The 23415-nt window shown below is 47.1% G+C and overlaps 1 protein-coding gene across 3 annotated transcripts in view; it reads left to right on the top strand.

The window, feature by feature from the left end:
* trpm5 (transient receptor potential cation channel, subfamily M, member 5) overlaps positions 1-23415 on the top strand; it is a 29432-nt gene that overhangs the window by 2206 nt on the left and 3811 nt on the right. For all 3 annotated transcript variants that reach the window (XM_056412559.1, XM_056412558.1, XM_056412560.1), the window contains exons 2-19: positions 2501-2568; positions 3431-3587; positions 3689-3869; positions 4558-4721; positions 4846-5023; positions 7462-7526; positions 7936-8121; positions 8453-8552; positions 8716-8834; positions 9669-10016; positions 10851-10994; positions 16744-16867; positions 16961-17106; positions 18670-18782; positions 18870-18971; positions 19360-19618; positions 21120-21238; positions 22986-23118. In XM_056412559.1, the coding sequence (XP_056268534.1) occupies positions 2501-2568; positions 3431-3587; positions 3689-3869; positions 4558-4721; positions 4846-5023; positions 7462-7526; positions 7936-8121; positions 8453-8552; positions 8716-8834; positions 9669-10016; positions 10851-10994; positions 16744-16867; positions 16961-17106; positions 18670-18782; positions 18870-18971; positions 19360-19618; positions 21120-21238; positions 22986-23118 (2706 nt within the window). The remainder of the gene's footprint in view (positions 1-2500; positions 2569-3430; positions 3588-3688; positions 3870-4557; positions 4722-4845; positions 5024-7461; positions 7527-7935; positions 8122-8452; positions 8553-8715; positions 8835-9668; positions 10017-10850; positions 10995-16743; positions 16868-16960; positions 17107-18669; positions 18783-18869; positions 18972-19359; positions 19619-21119; positions 21239-22985; positions 23119-23415) is intronic.

Below are 23415 nucleotides of genomic sequence, written 5' to 3'. Positions count from 1 at the left end.
CAACACATGACAAACTACAGACCCAGCCACCCATCGGCCGACGGGGGCGACCCTCAGTTGGTGGAAGAGCTGAACTCCTTCTCGCCCGCCACGAGGTGGGACCAACGGAAGCAGCCACACCACACCCACCAGCCCACAGCAGCCTCATCCTCACGGAACACGAAGGAGACGACGCTGAAGGCCGTGAACCCGAGGAAAGCAGCAGGGCCGGACGGCGTCTCGGGACGGGTGTTGAGAGACTGCGCCGACCAGCTGGCGGGGTCTTCACCAAGATCTTCAACCAGTCCTGTCCCAGGCCACCGTCCCATCCTGCCTGAAAACCTCCACAATCATCCCGGTGCCAAAAAGAAAACCATCAGCTGCTTAAACGACTACCGTCCAGTGGCACTCACCCCCATCCCCATGAAGTGCTTGAGAAGCTGGTTCGTTCCACATCATCTCATCCTTCCGCCCGCCTGGACCGTCACCAGTTTGCATACAGAGCAAACAGGTCCACGGATGACGCCATCGCCACAGCTCTCCACTCTGCCCTGTCTCACCTGGAGGGGGAGCTACGCACGGCTGCTCTTCATGGACTTCTGCTCGGCATTTAACACCATCCTTCCTGACAGACTGGTGACAAAACTGTCAGACCTGGGATTATCACACTCTACCTGCCGTTGGATTAAGGACTTCCTGTCTGACCGCCCCAGAGGGTGAGGATAGGTCCCCACACCTCCACGGCCCTCAGCCTCAGCACCGGGTCCCCCAGGGCTGCGTGCTGAGCCCCTACTTACTCCCTCTACACTAATGACTTCACCGCCGCCCACCCCAGCAACTCCATCATAAAGTTTGCTGACGACACCACTGTGGTGGGCTGCATCTCCGGGTGACGAGACCGCATCATGACGAGGTGGAGCAGCTGTCTGTGTTGTGCAAAGCGAACAACCTGCAGCTGAACAAGCTCAAAACCCAGGAGATGATCATCGATTACAGAAGGAAGAAAACTGTCATCCAGCCCTGTACATTGACGGGATTGTGTGGAGAGAGTCTCGGTCTTCAGATTCCTGGGCGTTCACCTGGCTGAGGACCTGTCCTGGAGAACCAACACCACGGCGATCGTCAAGAAGGCACAGCAGAGACTCTACTTCCTGAGAATACTCAGGAATTACCACCTCAGACAGGATCTGCTTGTGTCCTTCTACCGCTGCTCCGTGGAGAGCGTCCTCACCTATTGCATCTGCGTGTGGTTCCTCAGCTGCACAGCCGCAGAGAGGAACGCGCTCAGAGGGTCGTCAACTCGGCCCAGAAGATCATCGGGTGCCCCCTCCCCTCCCTGCAAGAACTGTACAGCTCTCGCTGCCTTAAGAAGGCAGTCAAGATCCTCAAGGATCCATCTCACCCGGGCAACGAACACTTTGTACGGCTGCGCTCAGGCAGGCGCTTCAAGACTATGTATACCCGGACCAACAGACTCAAGTTCAGCTTCTTTCCGAGGGCCATAAGCGCACTAAACGCTGCTAAGTTTCTAGAGAGTCAAATGTCGCATCCCCGTTCAATATGAGGAATCGTGCAATAAAAAATAAAAAAACTTAGGTTTACACTTATGTATAGTTCCCCTATGTTTATTTATGATTCATTCTGGTTTTTATATTGTCTTGTTTATATTGTCTTGTTGTTTTTATATTGTCCTATTAGCACCTTGGGATTGCATCTAAATTTCGTTGTTCCTTTGCACAATGACAAATAAAGATCATTCATTCATTCATTCATTCATTCATTTATATATGATATGATATGATATGATATTCCTTTATTCGTCCCACAGTGGGGAAATTTCAAAAATCACAGCAGCGTTGCACATCAGAGCATCAATGAAATAAATATAAAACACAAAACTAAATACTAAAAACTAAATACTAATAGTAATACTAAATATACAGGGGGAAAACAAAGTAAAGTGCTGAGTAAAGTAAAGTGCAGAGTTTGCCAGGATCTCCAGCAATCTCCTGCAGTTTGTTGTGAAAATTATTATCTGTATATGTGTTTGTTTTTGTGGGGGTTGTTTTACTTCTTTTTATACATAGAATCAGAAAAATTGAAATATGTGGACGTGAGATTCTGAACACTAATAAAATATTATTTTTTTTAAATTTAAACAGACATGGGGCGGTTTTCCTTGTAAATCAATAACTCACATATGAAACGTAAGTTCTGTGCCGGCCGTGATGTCAAAAGATCAGATCCCAAACGTGCTCAATGAAACCTCTTTGGGTTCAGAGGATCTGGGTCGAGAGCCCACGCGGCGTCGCGGACCAATTTTATCGCTTTCAATTCCTAGTCGGAGCATCACGCAGGAAGCACTTTGCATGTGAAGCGAGGATGAAAATTCAGTCGACTTTGCATCGACCACAAGTACGCCGGCCCTTTTCTCTCTCTTCCTCTGGTGAGCGAGTCCTAATGGATTTAGAGGGAATTTAAAGGCCTTTTTTCTTGTGTCTGTGAATGTGTGTGTTTGCAGGGCACGCTGCGGCCGCAGACGCGATGCCTGCGATGCGGCGAAGTGCTGCAGTGGTCCGAGGAGCTCAGGTGTGTGTGTGGCGTGGCGTTAAAGTCGGAGACGAGAAGCCCGCGGACGCAGCAGTGCGTTCAGAAGCTCTGATCTGTAAATGGATTACGGTGCAGTTGAGTGTTCCGGATAAAAGGAATCACCATCGGATTTGCCAGGCCGTGAATGGAAGAAGTGCGACATACAGGAAGCACACACAGGAACCAGTCTATATACCTTTCTGTCTTTTGACGGCCTATTCATGTACAGAGCAAGACATTATGTACTTATTGACATATAAGTACATCAGATGTTCTCACACAGAAAGGGCTGATTACTTCTAAACATCATTAATGAAGTTATTTACTGTCGTTAGCATTCGCTGTATATGTTAACTGTGGATTTCATTGTTTATCCTTGTGTTGGTTTCTTATTATTTTGTTAATTTTTGACATGAATCCATCCAACTAATATGAAAATTAATAGAAAAATCGTACCGACAAATTTAGCTACGACTCGTCTCAGGCGATTAAAATCAGAATCAGCGCTATTGGCGATGTATGCGTTTCCATACGAGGAATGTGCCCGTCGCTCTCGACGTTCAAACACAGGAATAGACAATAAACAACAACAAAAAAAACCAGGACAATGAAGTGGAGGGGTTAAATAAACAATTCAGAGCATTTCTGTTGACTCCACATGGCTCTCAACATGGCGTCGATGCAGCTAACGGCGCTAACATGCACCCAAAAGGCTCTGGCATCCCTCCACTATATTGCTGCTGCTTATAGCGTGTGGAGAACCTTTACATTGAACACAGAGCTAATGACAATATAAACCTTTCACACCTCTGAGATAATGACGTAGTTACAGTGCTAATATATACTGCGTGTTCCTCCCCAGCGTGCCGCTGGGCTGCTCCTGCTCCTCCACAGTGGACGAGACGCTGCAGAAAGCCGCCAGAGGCCTCACCGGCAGAATGAAGAAGGCGAAGAGCAACTGGGCCGCCGGGAGGGTGGGCGACATCGACTTCGTCGGGTTCACGAAGACCAGAGGAAAGGTGAAACCCCCGCGGTGGGAGAAAAAAAACCCGGGAAAAGGTCCCACGACGAGTATTTTCTTCTGGATCGGTGACCCCGACTCGCCTCCTTTCATTTCCAGTTCGTGAGGGTGAGCAGCGACACCGACCCGGTGCTGATCTACCAGATGTTGACGGAGGAGTGGGGCCTCGCCCCGCCGCACCTGGTGGTGGCGCTGGTGGGCGGGGATGAGCCGACTCAGATAAAGCCCTGGCTCAGAGACACTCTGAGGAAGGGACTGGTGAAGGCTACGCAGAGCACAGGTGACAAGAGCGGAGTCTTTTACATTACATTACATTACATGTCATTTAGCAGACGCTTTTATCCAAAGCGACTTACAATAAGTGCATTTCAACCTAGAGTACAAACTAAGAACAACAAGAATACAGGAAGTAACATTTCCTCAACATAGTCGAACTACAAAAGTACCATAAGTAAGTGCTATCTAAGTGCCACTGAAATCCTAATCTGTGTTTTAATCCAGATATAGTCGGAAAAGGTGTGTTTTCAGTCTCCGACGGAAGATGTAGAGACTTTCTGCTGTCCTGATGTCAGTGGGGAGCTCGTTCCACCACTGAGGAGCCAGGACAGCAAACAGTCTGGATTTCGAGTGATTAGCTCGAGGTGCAGGAGGCACAAGTCGATTGGCTGTTGCCGAGCGGAGCGAACGTGCCGGGGTGTACGGTGTGACCATATCCCGGATGTAGACGGGGCCCGATCCGTCTAGAGCACACATCAATCAGATGTGGGAAGTCCTTTTTCATTTTCATGTGCTTTTTAATTGCACGACCCTAATCTGCATAATCAGCTCTTTATAAAACACACTCGACTCTGCGGTTCGACGCGCGGTCGAGACTCGCTTCTACTTCCCATAGATACCGCTACCAAGTGCACAAAGAAAAATACCAAAACGCACACACACACAAGTCCAACTGCTTCTGCGTTCTCTAGGGGCGTGGATTCTGACTAACGGCCTCCGCTACGGCATCACCAAGCACCTGGGCCAGGCGGTGAGGGATCACTCGTTGGCCAGCACCTCCTCCAAAGTCCGCGTCGTGGCCATTGGCATCGCGCCCTGGAACATGATCCACAACCGAGAGGCGCTCATCAGCAAGGTCTCTGCCCCTACGGAGACGATATGCTTCCATATATAGAGAAAGCTATGAGGAAAAAAAGATATAAAAAAGATATTACTTCAATCATGACACGTCTTTGCGCGTGCGGTCCTCTCGTCTTCAGGCGGGCGAGCCGGCAGTGTACACGCCGCAGGATTTGCCCCACGGCTCGGTCTACTCCCTGGACAGCCACCACTCCCACTTTGTGCTGGTGGACGAGGATCCCGAAAGACCGGGAGCCACCAATGAGATGAGGGTCAAGCTGCTGAAACACGTCTCTCTCCAGCGCACCGGTTATGGAGGTAAAATACCCATTTTTGGGGGGGGAACGGGAATCCTGAACGGCGGCGGCGGAATTTTTAATTGTTGCCTGTTGACGTTCCTGCATTTTTTATGAATAAACTATGCAAGCTGTACAAATTCACTTAAATATTAAAAGTAGGAGTAGTCGTTTTATTTGAATTATGGATGCATTAAGTATTGTTTCTCTACAGACGTTGATGAATAACGCCCGCTTCATATTTTATGACCTCTTTTCTTTCGGCTCGGCGTAAACTCCGATGCCTCAAAACTCCGATGCCTCAAAACTCCGATGACTTAAAACTCCGATGCCTCAAAACTCCGATGCCTCAAAACTCCGACGCCTCAAAACTGTAAAGCTCCGTAAATCTGCTCCCCATTGGAATATGTCCGCCATTAAAATTCTGTGTGTTGGGTTTGGACTCTTTACAGCTCAAGGGGAGTAAATACAAGAGATGGAATAACAAAAGAACGTTTAGACTCCCCTCACTTCAGCACTCTTTGTCTTCCAACCGCAAATTAGCTCAGATAACCGGTGTTGCTTTGCCAGATTTAGGCAGTGTAGCGGTAAAATGTGAAAGTGGAGCTAAGGTGATCAGGAGTTTTAGAGTGATTTTAGTATAGCGGGGAAATAATGGGTAGACCAGCCTGCTGTCGTAAAACTAATGGCTTTCCACACTCGGGGGGTTCGGGGAAGCAGATACAAGGTCTCGGGTCGTGATCAGGATGAGGAGCTCACCCTTAAGGACGAAGGAGAGGGGACTTCTTCTTTGAAGTTGTCGTATAAATCCGAATCAGCACTTTTGTGTGTCGGACCGGTGGCTCAGAGGCGTAAACCTCACGTTGTATAAAGAAGGCTTTGACTGCGGCTTCGTTGAATCTCGTGTCACGGAATTCCCGGAGAAGCTCTGTTGCAACATTCCTCCGGTAAGGAATGAAACAGACAGAGGCCATTTTGTTTCCGAGACTTTATTCCTCCTTTCCAGGTTGACAGAGAACATCTTCCACTAGAGCAGTGTAGTCCAAGAGGGAGATTTAAATACACTGCACTCAAAGAAATGACTCATTGGATGAACTCAATTAAATTGTTGGCAGGTTTTCCATCCAATCATTATATGCAACTCCAACTCAAATTTAGCACATCAGTGCAATAAAATGTAATTAAGTTCGTCCAACTCATTTGTATCAAATACATCTAAAATAAAATAACGATATTCATGAAATTAAATTAATTTGTGTTTGTCCAACTCAAAATATAAACTAACTAACTAACAAAATATGCAAACTCCACACAGAAGGAAGGCCCGGACTGGGAATTGAACCCACGGACCACTGACTGTGAGGCGACAGTGCTAGCCACTACACCACCGTACAGCCCTGAAAGTGTCTTCACCTCATGTAAACAACTGATTTTCAGCTGACGCATGCGCGAAGGGTAGTCCTTAATGAAACGCATTTATTTTTAGTTGATATGCGCACCATCTAACCTAAATAAATCTAATAAATGAAAGTATTCATACATTTTGTGTTACACCCATTACATATAAATATCTATTTTTGTAATTGATTTATTTAAATGTATCAAACAATATTTAAATGTGTCACCTCGAAGAAGGGCTTGAATCATTTTTGTGAGTGTAACCTAAATAAATCTAATAAATGAAAGTATTCCTATATTTTGTGTTACACCCATTCAATATAAATATCTTCGTTTTGTAATTGATTTATTTAAATGTATCAAACAATATTTAAATGTGTCACCTCTAAGAAGGGCTTGAATCGTTTTTTTGAGTGTGTGTGTGTACGCTTGAGATCAGAAAACATTCTTCAAGCCATTATTTATTTATTCATTTATAATGTTGTTCATGAATGTTAAATTAATTGTGGCGTGTGCGCTCTTTCTTCTCTGCCTTTGCTGCCGTATAATCAGTCGTGAGTCAGTGGAGTAGCCTTGAGGGAGCATCAAACGTGGCTGTGTTTACCTCGGCCGTGGGGCTGGGCTACCGAGTGCGCTATGTAGTAGTATTCTTTTCCTTTTTTCTTCTTCTGGGGAACCCCATCCTAGACCTATAATCTATGAGTCGGGACCCCTCAAGGGCTCACAAGATAAACATGAGGAGCAACAAAAAAAATATTCTATTAGTTATTCTGTCTGATTTGATTGTTCTCCTCTTGCTTCACCCCTTGAGCCCTCCAAAAAAGATTTAATAACTCGTAATTGGTGAGCATCCATCGTTGGTTTAACTGCTCACAACAAGGAGACGAAAGGGATCCTGTGAAAGAGATATTGGTCCCCAGATGTAGTTCAGTCAGATAATTCTTGCTCTGCGGTTGAGAGCAGGCGCCGATTGCACAACGGCGGGCATTGAGCAATAATTTGAGACGCTCTCGAGATGCACGAGATAATATTCCCGAATGTACTCTACTTTGGTGCATTCAGGTGTCGGCAGTTTCGAGATCCCTGTTCTGTGTCTCCTGGTCCACGGGGAGCCTCGGATCCTGGAGGTGAGTTTCATTGGGTTTAATACGGCCGGTTAGCGACTCAAGAACTTTAAAGACGCGACCACAAAAGAGACCGTTTTTTTTAAACGATGGATATATAGCACAATCACAACAGTGGCTTAGTCGGGAGAATTACAGGCTCCGGATGAGATTTTCTTTTGGCAGTGCTACATCCCGGAGTCGCGGGCCAAAGCCAGACTGCAGGAATGAATTCTGTTCCCACAAAAATAATCTCTCGGGCTGCAAAAAAAAAAAGAAGAAAAATCTAGCCGCAACTTTAGCGGCGAGAAGCCGACCAATACGACTCTTTCTTTGTGTTAAGTTGAGGAATTATTCAGTTGAAACTAAAAAGATAATGCAGGATGTTTGTGAGTTCGCCCGGCGACTCAGATCCCTGTGTTCCCGTCCGCAGAGGATGCACAAAGGCATCGGCAACTCCACGCCGTGGCTGATCCTGGCAGGCTCGGGAGGCGTGGCCGACATGCTCGTCACGCTGATGAACAAAGGCTGCTGGGACGCGGAAGCTGTTCACGAGCTGCTGCTGGACACCTTTCCCAATGAACACCACGGCACCGACGTCAGTAACTGGGTTAAACTGGTGAGAGCGAATTTGGATTTGTTGCAGCCAGCAAATACGTAGAGAATCACGACGGCGCTGCCAGAAAAAGAAAAAAAATGGGGGCACACTGGGGGAAGATTGTGAGGGAAGCTGAATCTGTTCATCGTTATCTTCAAAATGTGTTGGTGATGACCTAATTTCGGATGTTAAGATGGGTGTCGGGGGGAAGGGGGATAATAATAAGCGATTCTTTATTTTTTTCAACCTGACATAAGCAGTAAAGAGATTGTAATTTTGCATTCATAAGAATAAAAACAATGCATTATCAATAGAGTCATGAGTAACAACTGACTGTCGACCTGCCTATCAGATCAAGAAGATACTCGATCACGTGCATCTCCTCACCGTCCACGACCCTGAACAGGAAAGCACCGAGCTGGACACGGTCATCCTCAAAGCTCTGGTCAAGGGTAAAGTACCTTCTGAGAGATGTGCTGTCGAGAAACTGCCAATTTCAGCTGAGAGAGAGAGACAGAGAGAGAGAGAGGGCTTTGACATTTTGAGCACTTCATATGTTGTGAACCTGTTGACATCTTGTGTGTGTGTGTGTGTGTGTGTGTGTGTGTGTATCAGCCTGTAAGAGCCAAAGCCAGGAAGCCCAAGACTTCCTGGACGAGCTGAAGCTGGCGGTGGCCTGGAACCGGGTGGACATCGCCAAGAGCGACATCTTCAATGGAGACGTGGACTGGAAGGTGAGACGGACGGTTATTTTTGATAAGGGGTTGAACTGCGTCTCGTCTCCATTCAAACTGACATCGCGAAAATCTAGCCGCACTAGCAGTGAGGCTAGATCTCGCAATATCGGCAATAACAACGTGGCCGAATGCTCAAGAAAATTGTCAAAGACGTTGATCGTTGGCGGAGCAGCTAGCAACCTGAGATGGCAACCACCTGTCATGTAAAGAGGCCACGCCCTTTAATTATGTCTAACGTTAGGCCTCAGATAAACCCCCTGCCTTCTCATGAACATAGCTTTAGCTTTTTAAAGGGCCAAACTATTTTTTTGTGCCAACATGTTTTGATTTCCGTTGACATTTTATCACGATGGCTCGACCCAACGGGGATTGACTCGCTTTCTGGAGCCAGCCTCAGGAGGTCATTTGAGGAACTGCAATCTCTGCCTCATTTTGCAGCAACGTAGGTCGCCACTCGATTTAAGACACACCCGTTAACCAATCGACAGGACGTTTCACTGAAAACCACAAATGTCAACCGCGATGAGAAGCAATCAGGAAATCATCAAATTCAGTAGGATTAATCTTCTGGGGACCATGAATGTTTGTACTGACTACCCACCGAACCAGAGATGGCTAAAGCTATCTAGCAGTGGTAAGAATCCATTTTGCACGAGTATGTATTACATTTTTGTATCTTATATACTTACATTCATTTTCAATCAATAAGAAAGGGACTTATCGACCAGAGACTCATTAGATATGAGCAAAAATAGCCTCACAATTACGAGGGCCTTTTTCGACAAGAAGAGAAGGCGGAGTCATTGTAACAAAGACGCTCCATCTTTACAGGCATGCGACCTTGAAGAGGTCATGATGGACGCGCTCATCAACGACAAACCCGACTTTGTGCGCCTCTTTGTGGACAACGGCGTGAACCTGGCCGAGTTCCTGACCTACGGCCGCCTGCAGGAGCTCTACTGGTCCGTGTCGGAGAAGAGCCTCCTCCACAGCCTGCTCCTCAAAAAGTACGAGGAGAAGCAGCTCCTGCTCCGAGCCGGGAGGAAGCCCGGTCCACCCGGGCACCACCCGCCCGAGACAGGGGAACGAAAACCCCGCTTCACCCTCTTCGAGGTCGCCAAAGTGCTGAAAGACTTCCTCCACGACTCCTGCAAAGGCTTTTACCAGAAGATCCCCACAGTGAGTCATTCACTCTGCCTCCCATCCTTTCCAACTGACGGATTAAGTTCCACCTAACATTTGTTCCAATCTTTTTGTCTTTTTCTGACATCTTAAAGTATATAATGATATCTACCGACAGTGATTTTCCCTTCCAACCTTCCCAGACAACTTCCTTTCAAACCGTTAAATGCTTAGATAGACGCATGTCAGTACAGAGACTTCATGGTAAAGACATTTCTTGGAGAGAAAAAAACAGTGAATCTTTAACGATGTCTTCATCCGACCCTTATAGGCTTAAAACACATACATCCGACCAACAAAGCTGTTGTAATTTGTAGGTAATTCCAAGGGTAAATGTAATATGACATCAGGACTGAGGAGTTTTCCTGTCCTCTACCCCGTTAGTCAACGTGCGACCGCTCACATTTATTTTTGGGCCATCGACTTCTCCATAATGGAGCGAAACTAAGAGATGGATCGCCGCACATCGAACCCGCCTTCAACACCCTCGGAAGTCTCGTCTAAATATACCCTCTGGAGTTGCAGTTCATTACCCATCTCTGTGATGCTGTTAGCACTGCATCCTGCTGTTAAAAAGAAATTATAGCTCAGATGATGACTTAACATCAAATTGCTTCTGGGCATAGGGTCTATCGGCTCAGCGTGTTTAATGTCATTTTTTAAAATAATACCTTCATCTCCTGTAGACAGACCGACGGACCACCAGGTAAAGACACTGGGAGCAATAACCATAGATTGCGCAATAGAGTGCATGACTCGTGTGATAACCGCACGCTCGGTTTGCTTAATACATATTTAATCAAAGTGTGTGTGTGTGTGTGTGATCTGCAGGAGAAGCCGGCGAAGGGCCGACTGTTCCACACCCAGAAGAACCTGGTGGAGTTCGAGGATCGCTGCGAGCATCCTTGGAGGGACCTCTTCCTCTGGGCCGTCCTTCAGAACCGGCAGCAGATGGCCAACTACTTCTGGGCCATGGTCAGTCTCGCTTTGGGCGTCTCTGTTCATCTCAAATCGATTATATAAAACCCAAATGTCTCCCGGCAAAGTCAAACGATGCCGTTAAGCTCGATGTGTGTTCCACATCCAGGGGGGGGGGGGGTGAGAGTGACAGGTCAGTCGTGCCGTATGGCAATGCCAACCCCAGATAAAAAGAGCACCTCTTAAAACTGCATATTTATGAGGAACTCGGGTGAACTAGAAAGCCATCTTATCTCCAAGAACATTACATTCAAATGAAGGTCGTGCAGCTTCCCGAGGGCGGGGAATCCACCGGGCTGTGAGGTAGAGCGCTCAAAAGAAGTCCCGACGAAGGCGATGCGAAATATATCCGCTGTGAAGGGTTTAAAGAAAAATACACCAATCAATGATAATTGCTCTTTTGTTTTTGGACGTCTTTTTCGAGGCACCTTTCATTTTCTTATTGCCCTTCCCCGAACTGAGCGAACCAATTATTGCAATCTCCCACGCGGTCACCCCTTTTGTGCTCTTTTTCTTGCGTCTTATTTAAAACATTATCTGAAATGATGGTAATTGGATTGAATGTGTGTACAACCCCCCACTGCAAATCTTCTTTTGTCTTTCTTTTTCCTCCCCCCACTCACACTCCGGCTGGGATATCTGCACATATGGGATATATTCATGATTGTGTGGTTTGAAGCATCTCTTGTGGGTGAAACACACATTACAATTATCCTTGCAGGCTGGCTTATGCATGCAAAATACCCCCGTTTCTAAATGCATACAAGGGGGAATATTTACAGCGTGGTGTATGGGACGATTGATCATTTAAATAGAGAAAGTTGAGAGCCACTACGCTATGTGTAGCTTCAAAATGGAGAGCATGTTTAGTACGCTGCCCTTCTTTTTTCTCGTGTCAGGTTACTCCTATAAAAAGGTTTATTTTCCAAGGTAGAGGGCCAATAAAGGGGACGTATCGCGCTTATTTTCAGACTCATACTTGTATTTTTACTTTACTCATACTGCCTGTCTTCACTTTTTGTCTGATATACTCCATTTTAGTGCGAGTCTCTTTAATTAAGCCCACTTCCAGAAAAAGCCCGGTCTGCTTTTAGTGGTTTGTGAAAAAAATGTGGTGCACTTTTGTAAAAGGTAGTTCTCAAACTGTGGTTAGTGCATTCATATTCTAACAACAAACAACAAAGAAACTTGACTGGTTTGTCTTATGTCTTATGTCTCAGAAAGATGAGTTGATTATTTAATTATCTGAATCATGCATCAAAATATCAATTATTATCAAGCTGCTTCATTTACAAATTATTCTGTGATATTGCTGATTTTGGCTTACAGCTTAAGAACTCAAATCACCTATTAAAAAATATTAGAGTATATCAAAAGTATACTAGTAGGGTATGAAAACAAACAACTTGAATGACAAATTAACTGGGAATTGTCTACACCGTTTCCTGGGAAACACTTGCCTGAGTTTCTGAGCCTTATTTAACAGACATCTGAGAGAGGATAGATTGATTTTTAGAGATTTTTGTTGGATTTTTTCTTCTGTAAACAAAAAACAATCGTAATAAAATATAAAAGGTAATTTATGTTCCAGATATATGCATGACATTTTTGTTTTTGACTATTTTACACATTGAAAAATAACAATCTGTCATCCAGTAGTCAACCAACCCAACATGTGCACAAGCAAAAAACAAACCAACCTGATGTTAACTCACTATTTTAAAGAGTCTAAGAAGACCAGACATGTGTGCACAAAAAAAACCAAACCTGATGTTGTTACACTATTTTAAAGAGTCTAAGAAGATAGATACAGCTAGCATGTAGCCATTTCATATGAAGCTGGACTCAGGAGACCGTTAGCTTAGCTTATCGGGAAGCAGCGAGCCTCCTGTCTCCAAAAGTAACAGAATTCGCCCACTCGCTAATTACTACCTAGCTAACGGTCTCCTGGCTCCAGCTTCATAATGCATGGACTGATATGAGAGCGGGATCTATCTTCTTATTTCACTTGCGGTGAGAAAAACACGTAACGTACAGCAACGTAACTGAAAGCAGGCGACCAGGTACGGTACTCCGAACCGTGAGCTAAAAAGACTTGAAACTAGAGACTGAGACATTAACTCACGTTTACAATGTTTACTGAGGGAATACATCAAGAGATTGAGACATTAACTCACGTTTACAATGTTTACTGAGGGAATACATCAAGAGAGAAGTAGAGTCATGAAGCATTGACTTCTATACAACCAGAGGAGCCCCCTGGTGGTCAGGAGAGATGAAACAGCTTTAATACATGAAGCATAGACTTCTATACAACCAGAGGAGTCATCCCCTGGTGGTCAGGAGAGATAAAACAGCTTTAATACATGAAGCATAGACTTCTATAGAACCAGAGGAGTCGCCCCCTGGTGGTCAGTAGAGAGAATGCAGCTTTAACACATGAAGCATTGACTTCTATACAACCAGAGAAGTCACCCCCTGGTGGTCAGGAGAGAGAATGCAGCTTTAACACATGCAGCATTGACTTCTATACAACCAGAGAAGTCACCCCCTGGTGGTCAGGAGAGAGAATGCAGCTTTAACACATGAAGCATTGACTTCTATACAACCAGAGGAGTCACCCCCTGGTGGTCAGTAGAGATAAAGCAGCTTTAACACATGAAGCATATACTTCTATACAACCAGAGGAGTCGCCCCCTGGTGGTCAGGAGAGAAAATACAGCTTTCACACATGAAGCATAGACTTCTATAGAAACAAGAGGAGTCGCCCCCTGGTGGTCAGGAGAGAGAATGACAATGTTAAGACTCTTTCGCCTTGGCTTCACTTGAAACCATCGTGCTCCCTTTGAGGGAAACAGGAGTCAGCGTACCACAGTGAGGGGACCGCCTGCCAACACCCATATACAACAACCTGTCATCATCATATTAAAAAGAAAATCTGCTAACGTTTAAGTAAACAGTTACGTTTCTGTCAGCAGAAAAGTATTGATCCGACATTGTGGAAACACAAATTATGATTCTCCGCTCAGGTAAACAATACTCCACTATATCTCTACACATATATAGTTGTTTTCATTCCTATATTAATGATCTGAATGTCGTACATAGAACTTTTAACCCCGCGAGACATTTGTGTTGCAGTGGTCTCGGAGTAATCTAAAAAATGTGTTCCCAACCGGGAGACGACCCCTCAAGTCAGAACAACAATTCAGAAACAGCTAACCTGCTGGGAGCAATTAAATACAACACGTCTTATTTGTAATACGAACACACGGATTTGGGAAGAATGACTTCCCGACTCGAGAAATGGAATCAACCCGAGGAGGATAAAATACTTCTACATTCTTCTGGCGTCAGTGTGACCTGCAGGCTTTTTAATCCAGCGCTGCCTTTCCAAAACATGTTTTATTTATTTTTTTCAATTTTGCAAGCAAATGTCAACTCCTGCTGCAGCTGACAGTCTGATATCGAGTGCTTTGGTTCTTTTTTTTGGGGGGGGGGGGGGGGGGTTGGCAGCGCAGTCGTTCCTTGCATGCTTCTAATGGTTTTTTTCTATGTGTGTTAAAAGATTGAATCTAAACAGTAAGAAGGACGGTAACAAAATCTTAAGAACCTGAAGGTGCCGTCTGGAATCGAAAACGGTTCTTCAGAGTGATGCCACAGAAGAACCATTTCTGGCTCCTCAAAGAACCTTTCGAACCAGGGTTCTTTAAAGAAACATTTTATGAGTGGTTCTTTAAAGAACCTATAAAGGTGTCTCAAAGAACCTTTCAAACAAGGGTTCTGTAAAGAACCATTTCGTTAAATAGTTCTTCAAAGAACCTATAAAGGTGTCTCAAAGAACCTTACAAAATGGTTCCTTAAGGCCCCATTTCTGGTTCCTCAAAGAAACTTTCGAGACAGGGTTCTTTCAAGAAACATTTTATAAGTATTTATTTAAAGAATCTATAAAGGTGTCTAAAAGAACCTTTCAAACCAGGGTTCTGTAAAGAACCATTTCCTTAAATAGTTCTTCAAAGAACCTATAAAGGTGTCACAAAGAACCTTCAAAACATGGTTCTTTAAGGCCCCATTTCTGGTTCCTCAAAGAAACTTTCGAGACAGGGTTCTTTCAAGAAACATTTTATAAGTATTTATTTAAAGAATCTATAAAGGTGTCGAAAAGAACCTTTCAAACCAGGGTTCTGTAAAGAACCATTTCCTTAAATAGTTCTTCAAAGAACCTATAAAGGTGTCACAAAGAACCTTCAAAACATGGTTCTTTAAGGCCCCATTTCTGGTTCCTCAAAGAAACTTTCGAGACAGGGTTCTTTCAAGAAACATTTTATAAGTATTTATTTAAAGAATCTATAAAGGTGTCTCAAAGAACCTTTCAAACCAGGGTTCTGTAAAGAACCATTTCCTTAAATAGTTCTTCAAAGAACCTATAAAGGTGTCACAAAGAACCTTCAAAACATGGTTCTTTAAGGCCCCATTTCTGGTTCCTCAAAGAAACTTTCGAGACAGGGTTCTTTAAAGAAACATTTTAAAAGTGGTTATTTAAAGAACCTATAAAGGTGTCTCAAAGAACCTTTCAAACCAGGGTTCTGTAAAGAACCATTTCCTTAACCCTCCTGTTACCTTTAGGGTCAATTTGACCCCATTCAATGTTTAATGTCGGTGTTCTTTGGGGTCAATTTGACCCCAGGCTGTTTTTCACTGTGTCAAACATATCAGAAATATCAACTTTTTTATTTATTTAAAGGGCTATTTAGGTAGTCAACAAACAAACATAAAGTACCTCACACTTAAACTTGGGAAACAATATTAATTCTAATAATTTTCTGGAGGTTTTAATTGCTGGGGTCAAATTGACCCCGAGGGTAAAATATGTTAGTCAATGTGAAGGTTACAGGAGGGTTAAATAGTTCTTCAAAGAACCTATAAAGGTGTCACAAAGAACCTTACAAAATGGTTCCTTAAGGCCCCATTTCTGGTTCCTCAAAGAAACTTTCGAGACAGGGTTCTTTCAAGAAACATTTTATGAGTGGTTCTTCAAAGAACCTATAAAGGTGTCTCAAAGAACCTTTCAAACCAAGGTTCTGTAAAGAACCATTTCCTTAAATAGTTCTTCAAAGAACCTATAAAGGTGTCTCAAAGAACCTTACAAAATGGTTCCTTAAGGCCCCATTTCTGGTTCTTCAAAGAAACTTTTGAGACAGGGTTCTTTCAAGAAACATTTTATGAGTGTTTCTTCAAAGAACCTATAAAGGTGTCTCAAAGAACCTTTCAAACCAAGGTTCTGTAAAGAACCATTTCCTTAAAGAGTTATTTAAAGAACCTATAAAGGTGCCTCAAATGAAAGAATGGTTCTTCAGTAGGTGATGGTTCTTCATAGAACCACAAAGCCTTTTAAAGAACCATTATATTTCTGTGTATGTGTGTGTGTGTGGGGGGAGGGGGGGGGGGGGCGACGACACTGTCACTCCTTTAACGCTCAAGGGTAGTTTTTCTTTATCTCCACTTCCTGTCCAAGGTGAGACCAAAATGCAAAGCCCGGGGGTTTGAACCCGCGATCACACTCACACTGATCCTTCTCTCCTGACGTCGAAGCTCTCCGCTCACATCAAAAGGTCCATCATTTAAATTAAAAAAAATCACACACAATATGCAGCCCGATCCGACACGGCGACCGAACAGCTCTCCGTCGATTCTTTTTCCTTTCTTTCCGGGATCCAGCTTTCCCCTTTTCTCTTGACCCCACCAGGGCCCCGAGGCGGTTGCCGCGGCGCTGGCGGGCTGTAAGATCCTGAAGGAGATGGCGCGGCTGGAGTCCGAGGCCGAGTCGGCGCGCAGCATGAAGGAGGCCAAGTACGAGCAGTTCGCCCTCGGTGAGCACGGCAACCGGAAGAAGGAGAACACAGGAAGGGCGTGGGAGAGGGGGATGGGATATCAATCTGCACACCTGCTCTGATTTGGTCCAGATGTCTTCGGGGAGTGCTACTCCAACAGCGAGGACCGGGCGCACGCCTTGTTGGTGAGGCGGACGCACTGCTGGAGCAAATCCACGGTGCTGAACTTGGCCACCGAGGCCGACGCCAAGGCCTTCTTCGCCCACGATGGAGTTCAGGTAACTTAAAGGGCCACGCGCGCACCCCGCTCGTTATCAGGTACCGGGATGTTTGGGGGTTTTTTCTTGACATTTTTAAAAAGAACCACATTTTTCTGATTGCGCCTGTACCTGTAGGTGTAGTTTAGCGCCTGTCTCTTTAAGAGAAAGAAAACTAATAGGGTTTGTGTGTTGGTGGCCACCCTCGATACCCAAATGTATGTAGGCGTTGAGGGCGTCATGACATGTCCCCTTTAACTTTCACACCAAATATTGTGCATTTGAATATGTGGTTCATTTTGCCGCCTTATGCACTCTTCACCTGGGGACCAGCCGGCTCCTGGCTGACGCTGCACGGCTTTAGCCACAAGAAAGAAATGTGGAAATACTCACAGGCAGCTGACGCCCTCTTGTGGTGAACTGTGGTGAACTGCATCCAGATGTTAAGATCTGTGTATGTACTGTATATATACATATATTACAATTTTAATATATATAACATTATATATATAGATATATATATATATGTTTTTCAACTCTTATGTCTGGGGCTCCATTTTAAAATTCTATATATATCTACAAAAATTATATATACAGGACTGTCTCAGAAAATTAGAATATTGTGATAAAGTTCTTTATTTTCTGTAATGCAATTAAAAAAACAAAAATGTCATGCATTCTGGATTCATTACAAATCAACTGAAATATTGCAAGCCTTTTATTCTTTTAATATTTAATAATTTTTTTCTTGCATTACAGAAAATAAAGAACTTTATCACAATATTCTAATTTTCTGAGACAGTCCTGTATATATATATATATATATACTTTTTTGTGTATATATACACTCCCGTTCAAAAGTTTGGGGTCACTTAGAAATGTCTTTATTTTTCAAAGAAAAGCACTGTTTTTTCAATAAAGATAACATTAATCAAAAATACCCACTATACATTGTTAATGTGGTAAATGACTATTCTAGGTGGAAACGTCTGGTTTCTAATGAAATATCTCCAGAGGTGTATAGAGGCCCATTTCCATCAACTATCACTCCAGTGTTCTAATGGTACATTGTGTTTGATAATCGCCTTAGAAGACTAATATCTGATTAGAAAACCCTTGTGCAATTATGTTAGCACAGCTGAAAACGGTTATGCTGGTGATATAAGCTATACAACTGGCCTTCCTTTGAGCTTGAAGTTTGAAGAACAAAATTAATACTTCAAATATTAATCATTATTTCTAACCTTGTCAATGTCTTGACTATATTTTCTATTCAATTTTCAATTCATCTGATAAATAAAAGTGAGTTTTCATGGAAGACACGAAATTGTCTGGATGACCCCAAACTTTTGAACGGTAGTGTACATACAATTTTTAAATGGAAAAAAACATATACTTCTATATATATATGTTTTTCTTCCACCCCAGCTGTGAATTTTAAAATTATATACACATATATATAGAAAGAGAGAGCATTTTTTGTATATATACAATTTTAAAATGGAAAAAAGCATAGACTTATATATATATATATAAATAAATATATATAGATTATGGATCCCCCCCCCCCCCCCCCCATGGTAGGCCCTGCTCACGAAGATCTGGTGGGGAACCATGAGGACGGACACGTCCATCTCCAAGCTGGTGGTGGCTTTCTTCTGTCCGCCGCTCATCTGGACCAACCTCATCAAGTTCAGGTGCTCCATCCTGAGGGATTCTCCTCCCGCAGCCACGCGCATCCTGACTCTCTCTCTCTCTCTCTCTCTCTCTCTTTGTTTTCCCAGCGATGAGGAACTCGATAACCGTACCAGCCGCGATCAGTTTGTGGAGCTGGACAGTCTGGACACGGAGAAGGCCTTACTGCTGACCGACGACGACGACCCGCTGTGAGTTTCATGAAACTCGAGTTTCAGGAGAAGTTTTCTCTGAACCCCGAGAGGAACACGACTCGAGCTGAGCGACAAACACGAGGAAACACAACGTCAAATACAACATGTGGAGAAACTGGAGCTGAACGGTCCGAACACGTCAGATCCAGCCTGAACACCGAGTCATCAACTATTTAACAACAACAACAACAACAACAACATCTCATTAATCCAGATTGAAAACTGTGTTTCATGTGTGGAGAGAGATCCAAAGATCATCCTCTCTCTCTCCCTCTCACTCCCTCCCTCCATCTCCCCCTCTCTTCGTCCCTCTCTCTCTCTCCCTCTCCCCCCCCCCCACTCCCTTCCTCCCTCCCCCTCCCCCTCCCCCTCTCCGTCCTCAAAGGGACTCGTCCCCCGGGGGCCCCGAGGCCCAGAGCTGTGCGTCGGTGTGGTGGCGCTTCCTGCTGCGCCGCTGGCGCCGCTTCTGGTGCGCGGCGGTGACGGTGTTCCTGGGCAACGTGCTCATGTACTTCGCCTTCCTCTTCCTCTTCACCTACGTGCTGCTGCTGGACTTCCGGCCGCCGCCGCCGCTCGGCCCCGGGCTCTATGAGATCATGCTCTACTTCTGGGTCTTCACGCTGGTGCTGGAGGAGCTCCGACAGGTGAGGGGGGGGGGGGGAATCTCTACGAGAAGCTCGTTCTCCCCGAGGCCTTCAAGGATTCACAAGCGTCCACCCCCCTCCTTTGGGGACATAACTTATTCTCTCTCTCTGCCTCTCTCTTTCTCCCCCTCTATATTATCTCTCTCTCACCTTCTCTCTCTCCCTCCCTCTCTCTCCCTCCCTCCCTCTCTTCCTCCCTCCCTCTCTCCCTCCCTCCCTACCTCTCTCCCTCCCTCTCTTCCCCCTCCCTCTCTTCCCCTCCCTCTCTTCCCCTCCTCCCTCTCTCTCTCCCTCCCTCTATTCCTCCCTCTCTCCCTCTCTCTCCCTCCCTCCCTACCTCCCTCCCTCTCTCTCTCTCCCTCCCTATCCTCTCTCCCTCTCTCTCTCTCCCTCCTCTCTCCCCTCTCCCCTCTCCTCCTCCCTCCTCTCTCCCTCTCTCTCTCCTCCCTATCCTCTCTCCCTCCCTCTCTCCCTCCCTCTCTCTCTCCCTCCCTACCCTCTCTCTCCCTCCCTCTCTCTCCCTCCCTACCCTCTCCCTCCCACTCTCTCTCCCTCCCTCCCTCCCTCTCTCCCTCCCTCCCTCTCTCTGTTCTCAAAATAATAATAAATAATAATAGTATTTATCCCAACACGCCTCTCATTAATTCCTCCGAGCTGAACAGAACCACCAGAACACCGGCGGTGTCAGGCCCTCCATCATGCCGGTGGTGGAGGTGGAGGAGGTGGAGGTGGTGGAGGTGGAGGAGGTGGTGGAGGAGGAGGTGGAGGTGGTGGAGGAGGTGGAGGTTGTGGAGTTCCTCCAGACGAGTCTGGGAGAGACTCAAAGGCCCGCGTCACGTTGACCTCCTCTTTCGATCCACATGAGGACATTTCATTCATTTTCTCTCCACAACGAGAAAAAAAAAACCTCCGCCGCTATTTTTGCTCATAAATTCCCGTCCGGAAAAAGGTCAGAAATAATGAGCGAGAGGAAGAGCGGGCGAGGACATGGGAGCGTCTGGGAGGAGCCACGTCATGACTTCATCAAATATGAAGTCTGCACCAGATCTGGACTTTGTCCCGTGTGTGTGTGTGTGTGTGTGTGTGTACTGAGACAACTCGTGTCACGCTCATAAATGGCACACAGTTAATTTAACTAATTGAAGGACTTCTTAGTTAATAATTGGTTGCATCAAACCTTATTTCAGACTCTTTATTGTTTAGAATCTTCTATATTCAAAGTCCAGATTGTGATGCAACGAGAAACACGAGACTAGAGCTGCTGGTGGGTCAACTTTGATGATCCGGTGGAGACAAAACACGACCTACGTTTAAACAATGCTGCGGTTGAGTTATGATCTGTTCAGTTACATAACGTCATGATATTAAAAAATAAAGGGTATGTTCTTTTTTTGGGGATGTAGAGATGAAGCTTCTAATAATTCTAATGAACTTCTTTTTTTTTTCTTTCTTCTTTATAAATATTCCCATCCACGCGTGACCTCTCCCTCCTCTTCCTCAGAGCTTCTTCACGGACGAGGAGATGAGCATCTTGAAGAAGTTCAAACTCTACGTGGAGGACAACTGGAACAAGTGCGACATGGTCGCCATCTCGCTCTTCGTCATCGGCATTTCGTGCAGGTGACACCCGACGGGCGACACCCCGACGGGCGACACCCCGACCGCCATCACTCTGACGGGCGACACCCCGATGGGCGACACCCTGATGGGCGACACTCCGACGGGCGACACCCTGATGGGTGACACCCCGACGGGCGACACCCTGATGGGCGACACCCCGACGGGCGACACCCCGACGGGCGACACTCTGATGGGCGACACCCCGACGGGCGACACTCTGACGGGCGACACCCCGACGGGCGACACCCTGATGGGCGACATCCCGACGGGCGACACACAGACGGGCGACATCCCGACGGGCGACACACAGACGGGCGACACCCAGACGGGCGACACACAGACGGGCGACACCCAGACGGGCGACATCGGCGGCGACACACAGGCGGCGACACCCAGGCGGTCGACATCCCGACGGCGACACACAGGCGGGCGACACCCGGGCGACATCCGACGGGCGACATCCCGGCGACGGGCGACACCCAGACGGGCGACACCCCGACGGGCGACATCCCGACAGGCGACATCCCAACGGGCGTCACCCCGACGGGTGACACCCAGACGGGCGACATCCCGACGGGCGACACCCCGACGGGCGACATCCCGACGGGCGACATCCCAACGGGCGACACCCAGACGGGCGACACCCAGACGGGCGACACCCAGACGGGCGACATCCCGACGGGCGACACCCAGACGGGCGACACCCAGACGGGCGACATCCCGACGGGCGACACCCAGACGGGCGACACACAGACGGGCGACACCCCGACGGGCGACATCCCGACGGGCGACACACAGACGGGCGACACCCAGACGGTCGACATCCCGACGGGCGACACACAGACGGGCGACACCCCGACGGGCGACATCCCGACGGGCGACATCCCGACGGGCGACATCCCAACGGGCGTCACCCCGACGGGCGACACCCAGACGGGCGACATCCCGACGGGCGTCACCCCGACGGGCTACGCCCCGACGGGCGACACCCCGACGGGCGACATCCCGACGGGCGACATCCCAGGCGTCGACGGGCGACACCCAGACGGGCGACATCCCAACGGGCGTCACCCCGACGGGCGACACCCAGACGGGCGACACCCCGACGGGCGACACCCCGACGGGCGACATCCCGACGGGCGACATCCCAACGGGCGTCACCCCGACGGGCGACACCCAGACGGGCGACACCCCGACGGGCGACACCCCGACGGGCGACACCCAGACGGGCGACATCGACGGCGTCACCGACGGCGACACCCAGACGGCGACATCGACGGGCGACACCCAGACGGGCGACACCCCGACGGGCGACACCCCGACGGGCGACACCCCGACGGGCGACACCCCGACGGGCGACACCCCGACGGGCGACACCCAGACGGGCGACACTCCGACGGGCGACACCCAGACGGGCGACATCCCAACGGGCGTCACCCCGACGGGCGACACCCAGACGGACGACACCCCGACGGGCGACATCCCAACGGGCGTCACCCCGACGGGCGACACCCAGACGGGCTACGCCCCGACGGGCGACACCCCGACGGGCGACATCCCGACGGGCGACATCCCAACGGGCGTCACCCCGACGGGCGACACCCAGACGGGCGACATCCCGACGGGCGTCACCTCGACGGGCTACGCCCCGACGGGCGACATCCCGACGGGCGACACACAGCGTTCATTTCGCGTGAAACGGGAAGGAGTAACGTGGTTTTTTTCTTCTTCTCTCCCATTTCTGCAGGATGGTGGACTACACGTACGAGGCGGGGCGGACGGTGCTGGCCATCGACTTCATGGTGTTCACGCTGCGCCTCATCCACATCTTCGCCATTCACAAGCAGCTGGGACCCAAAATCATCATCGTGGAACGAATGGTCAGCAAGAGAAAGCTGCAGAAAATATGAAAGGGCTCGATTTCAATATATTTAGATTTTGAGGTTTTTACCCGTTCAATATTTGGGGTCACCCAGACAATTTGGTGTTTTCCATGGAATCTCACACTTTTATTTATGAAATTATTGCAAAACGAATCCAAAATATAGTCAAGACCTGGACAACGTTAGAAATAATGGTTTTTATTTGAAATATTTATGTTGTTCTTCAAACTTGTGGCTCAAAGGAAGGCCAGTTTTACAGCTGCGCTCACATAAAAAGGGTTTTCAAGGGTTTTC

The sequence above is a fragment of the Pseudoliparis swirei genome, chromosome 4, assembly GCF_029220125.1.
Source record: "Pseudoliparis swirei isolate HS2019 ecotype Mariana Trench chromosome 4, NWPU_hadal_v1, whole genome shotgun sequence".
Lineage (NCBI taxonomy): Eukaryota > Metazoa > Chordata > Actinopteri > Perciformes > Liparidae > Pseudoliparis > Pseudoliparis swirei.
Note: the sequence above shows the minus strand (reverse complement) of the source record. Positions and strands in the feature narration are given on the sequence as shown.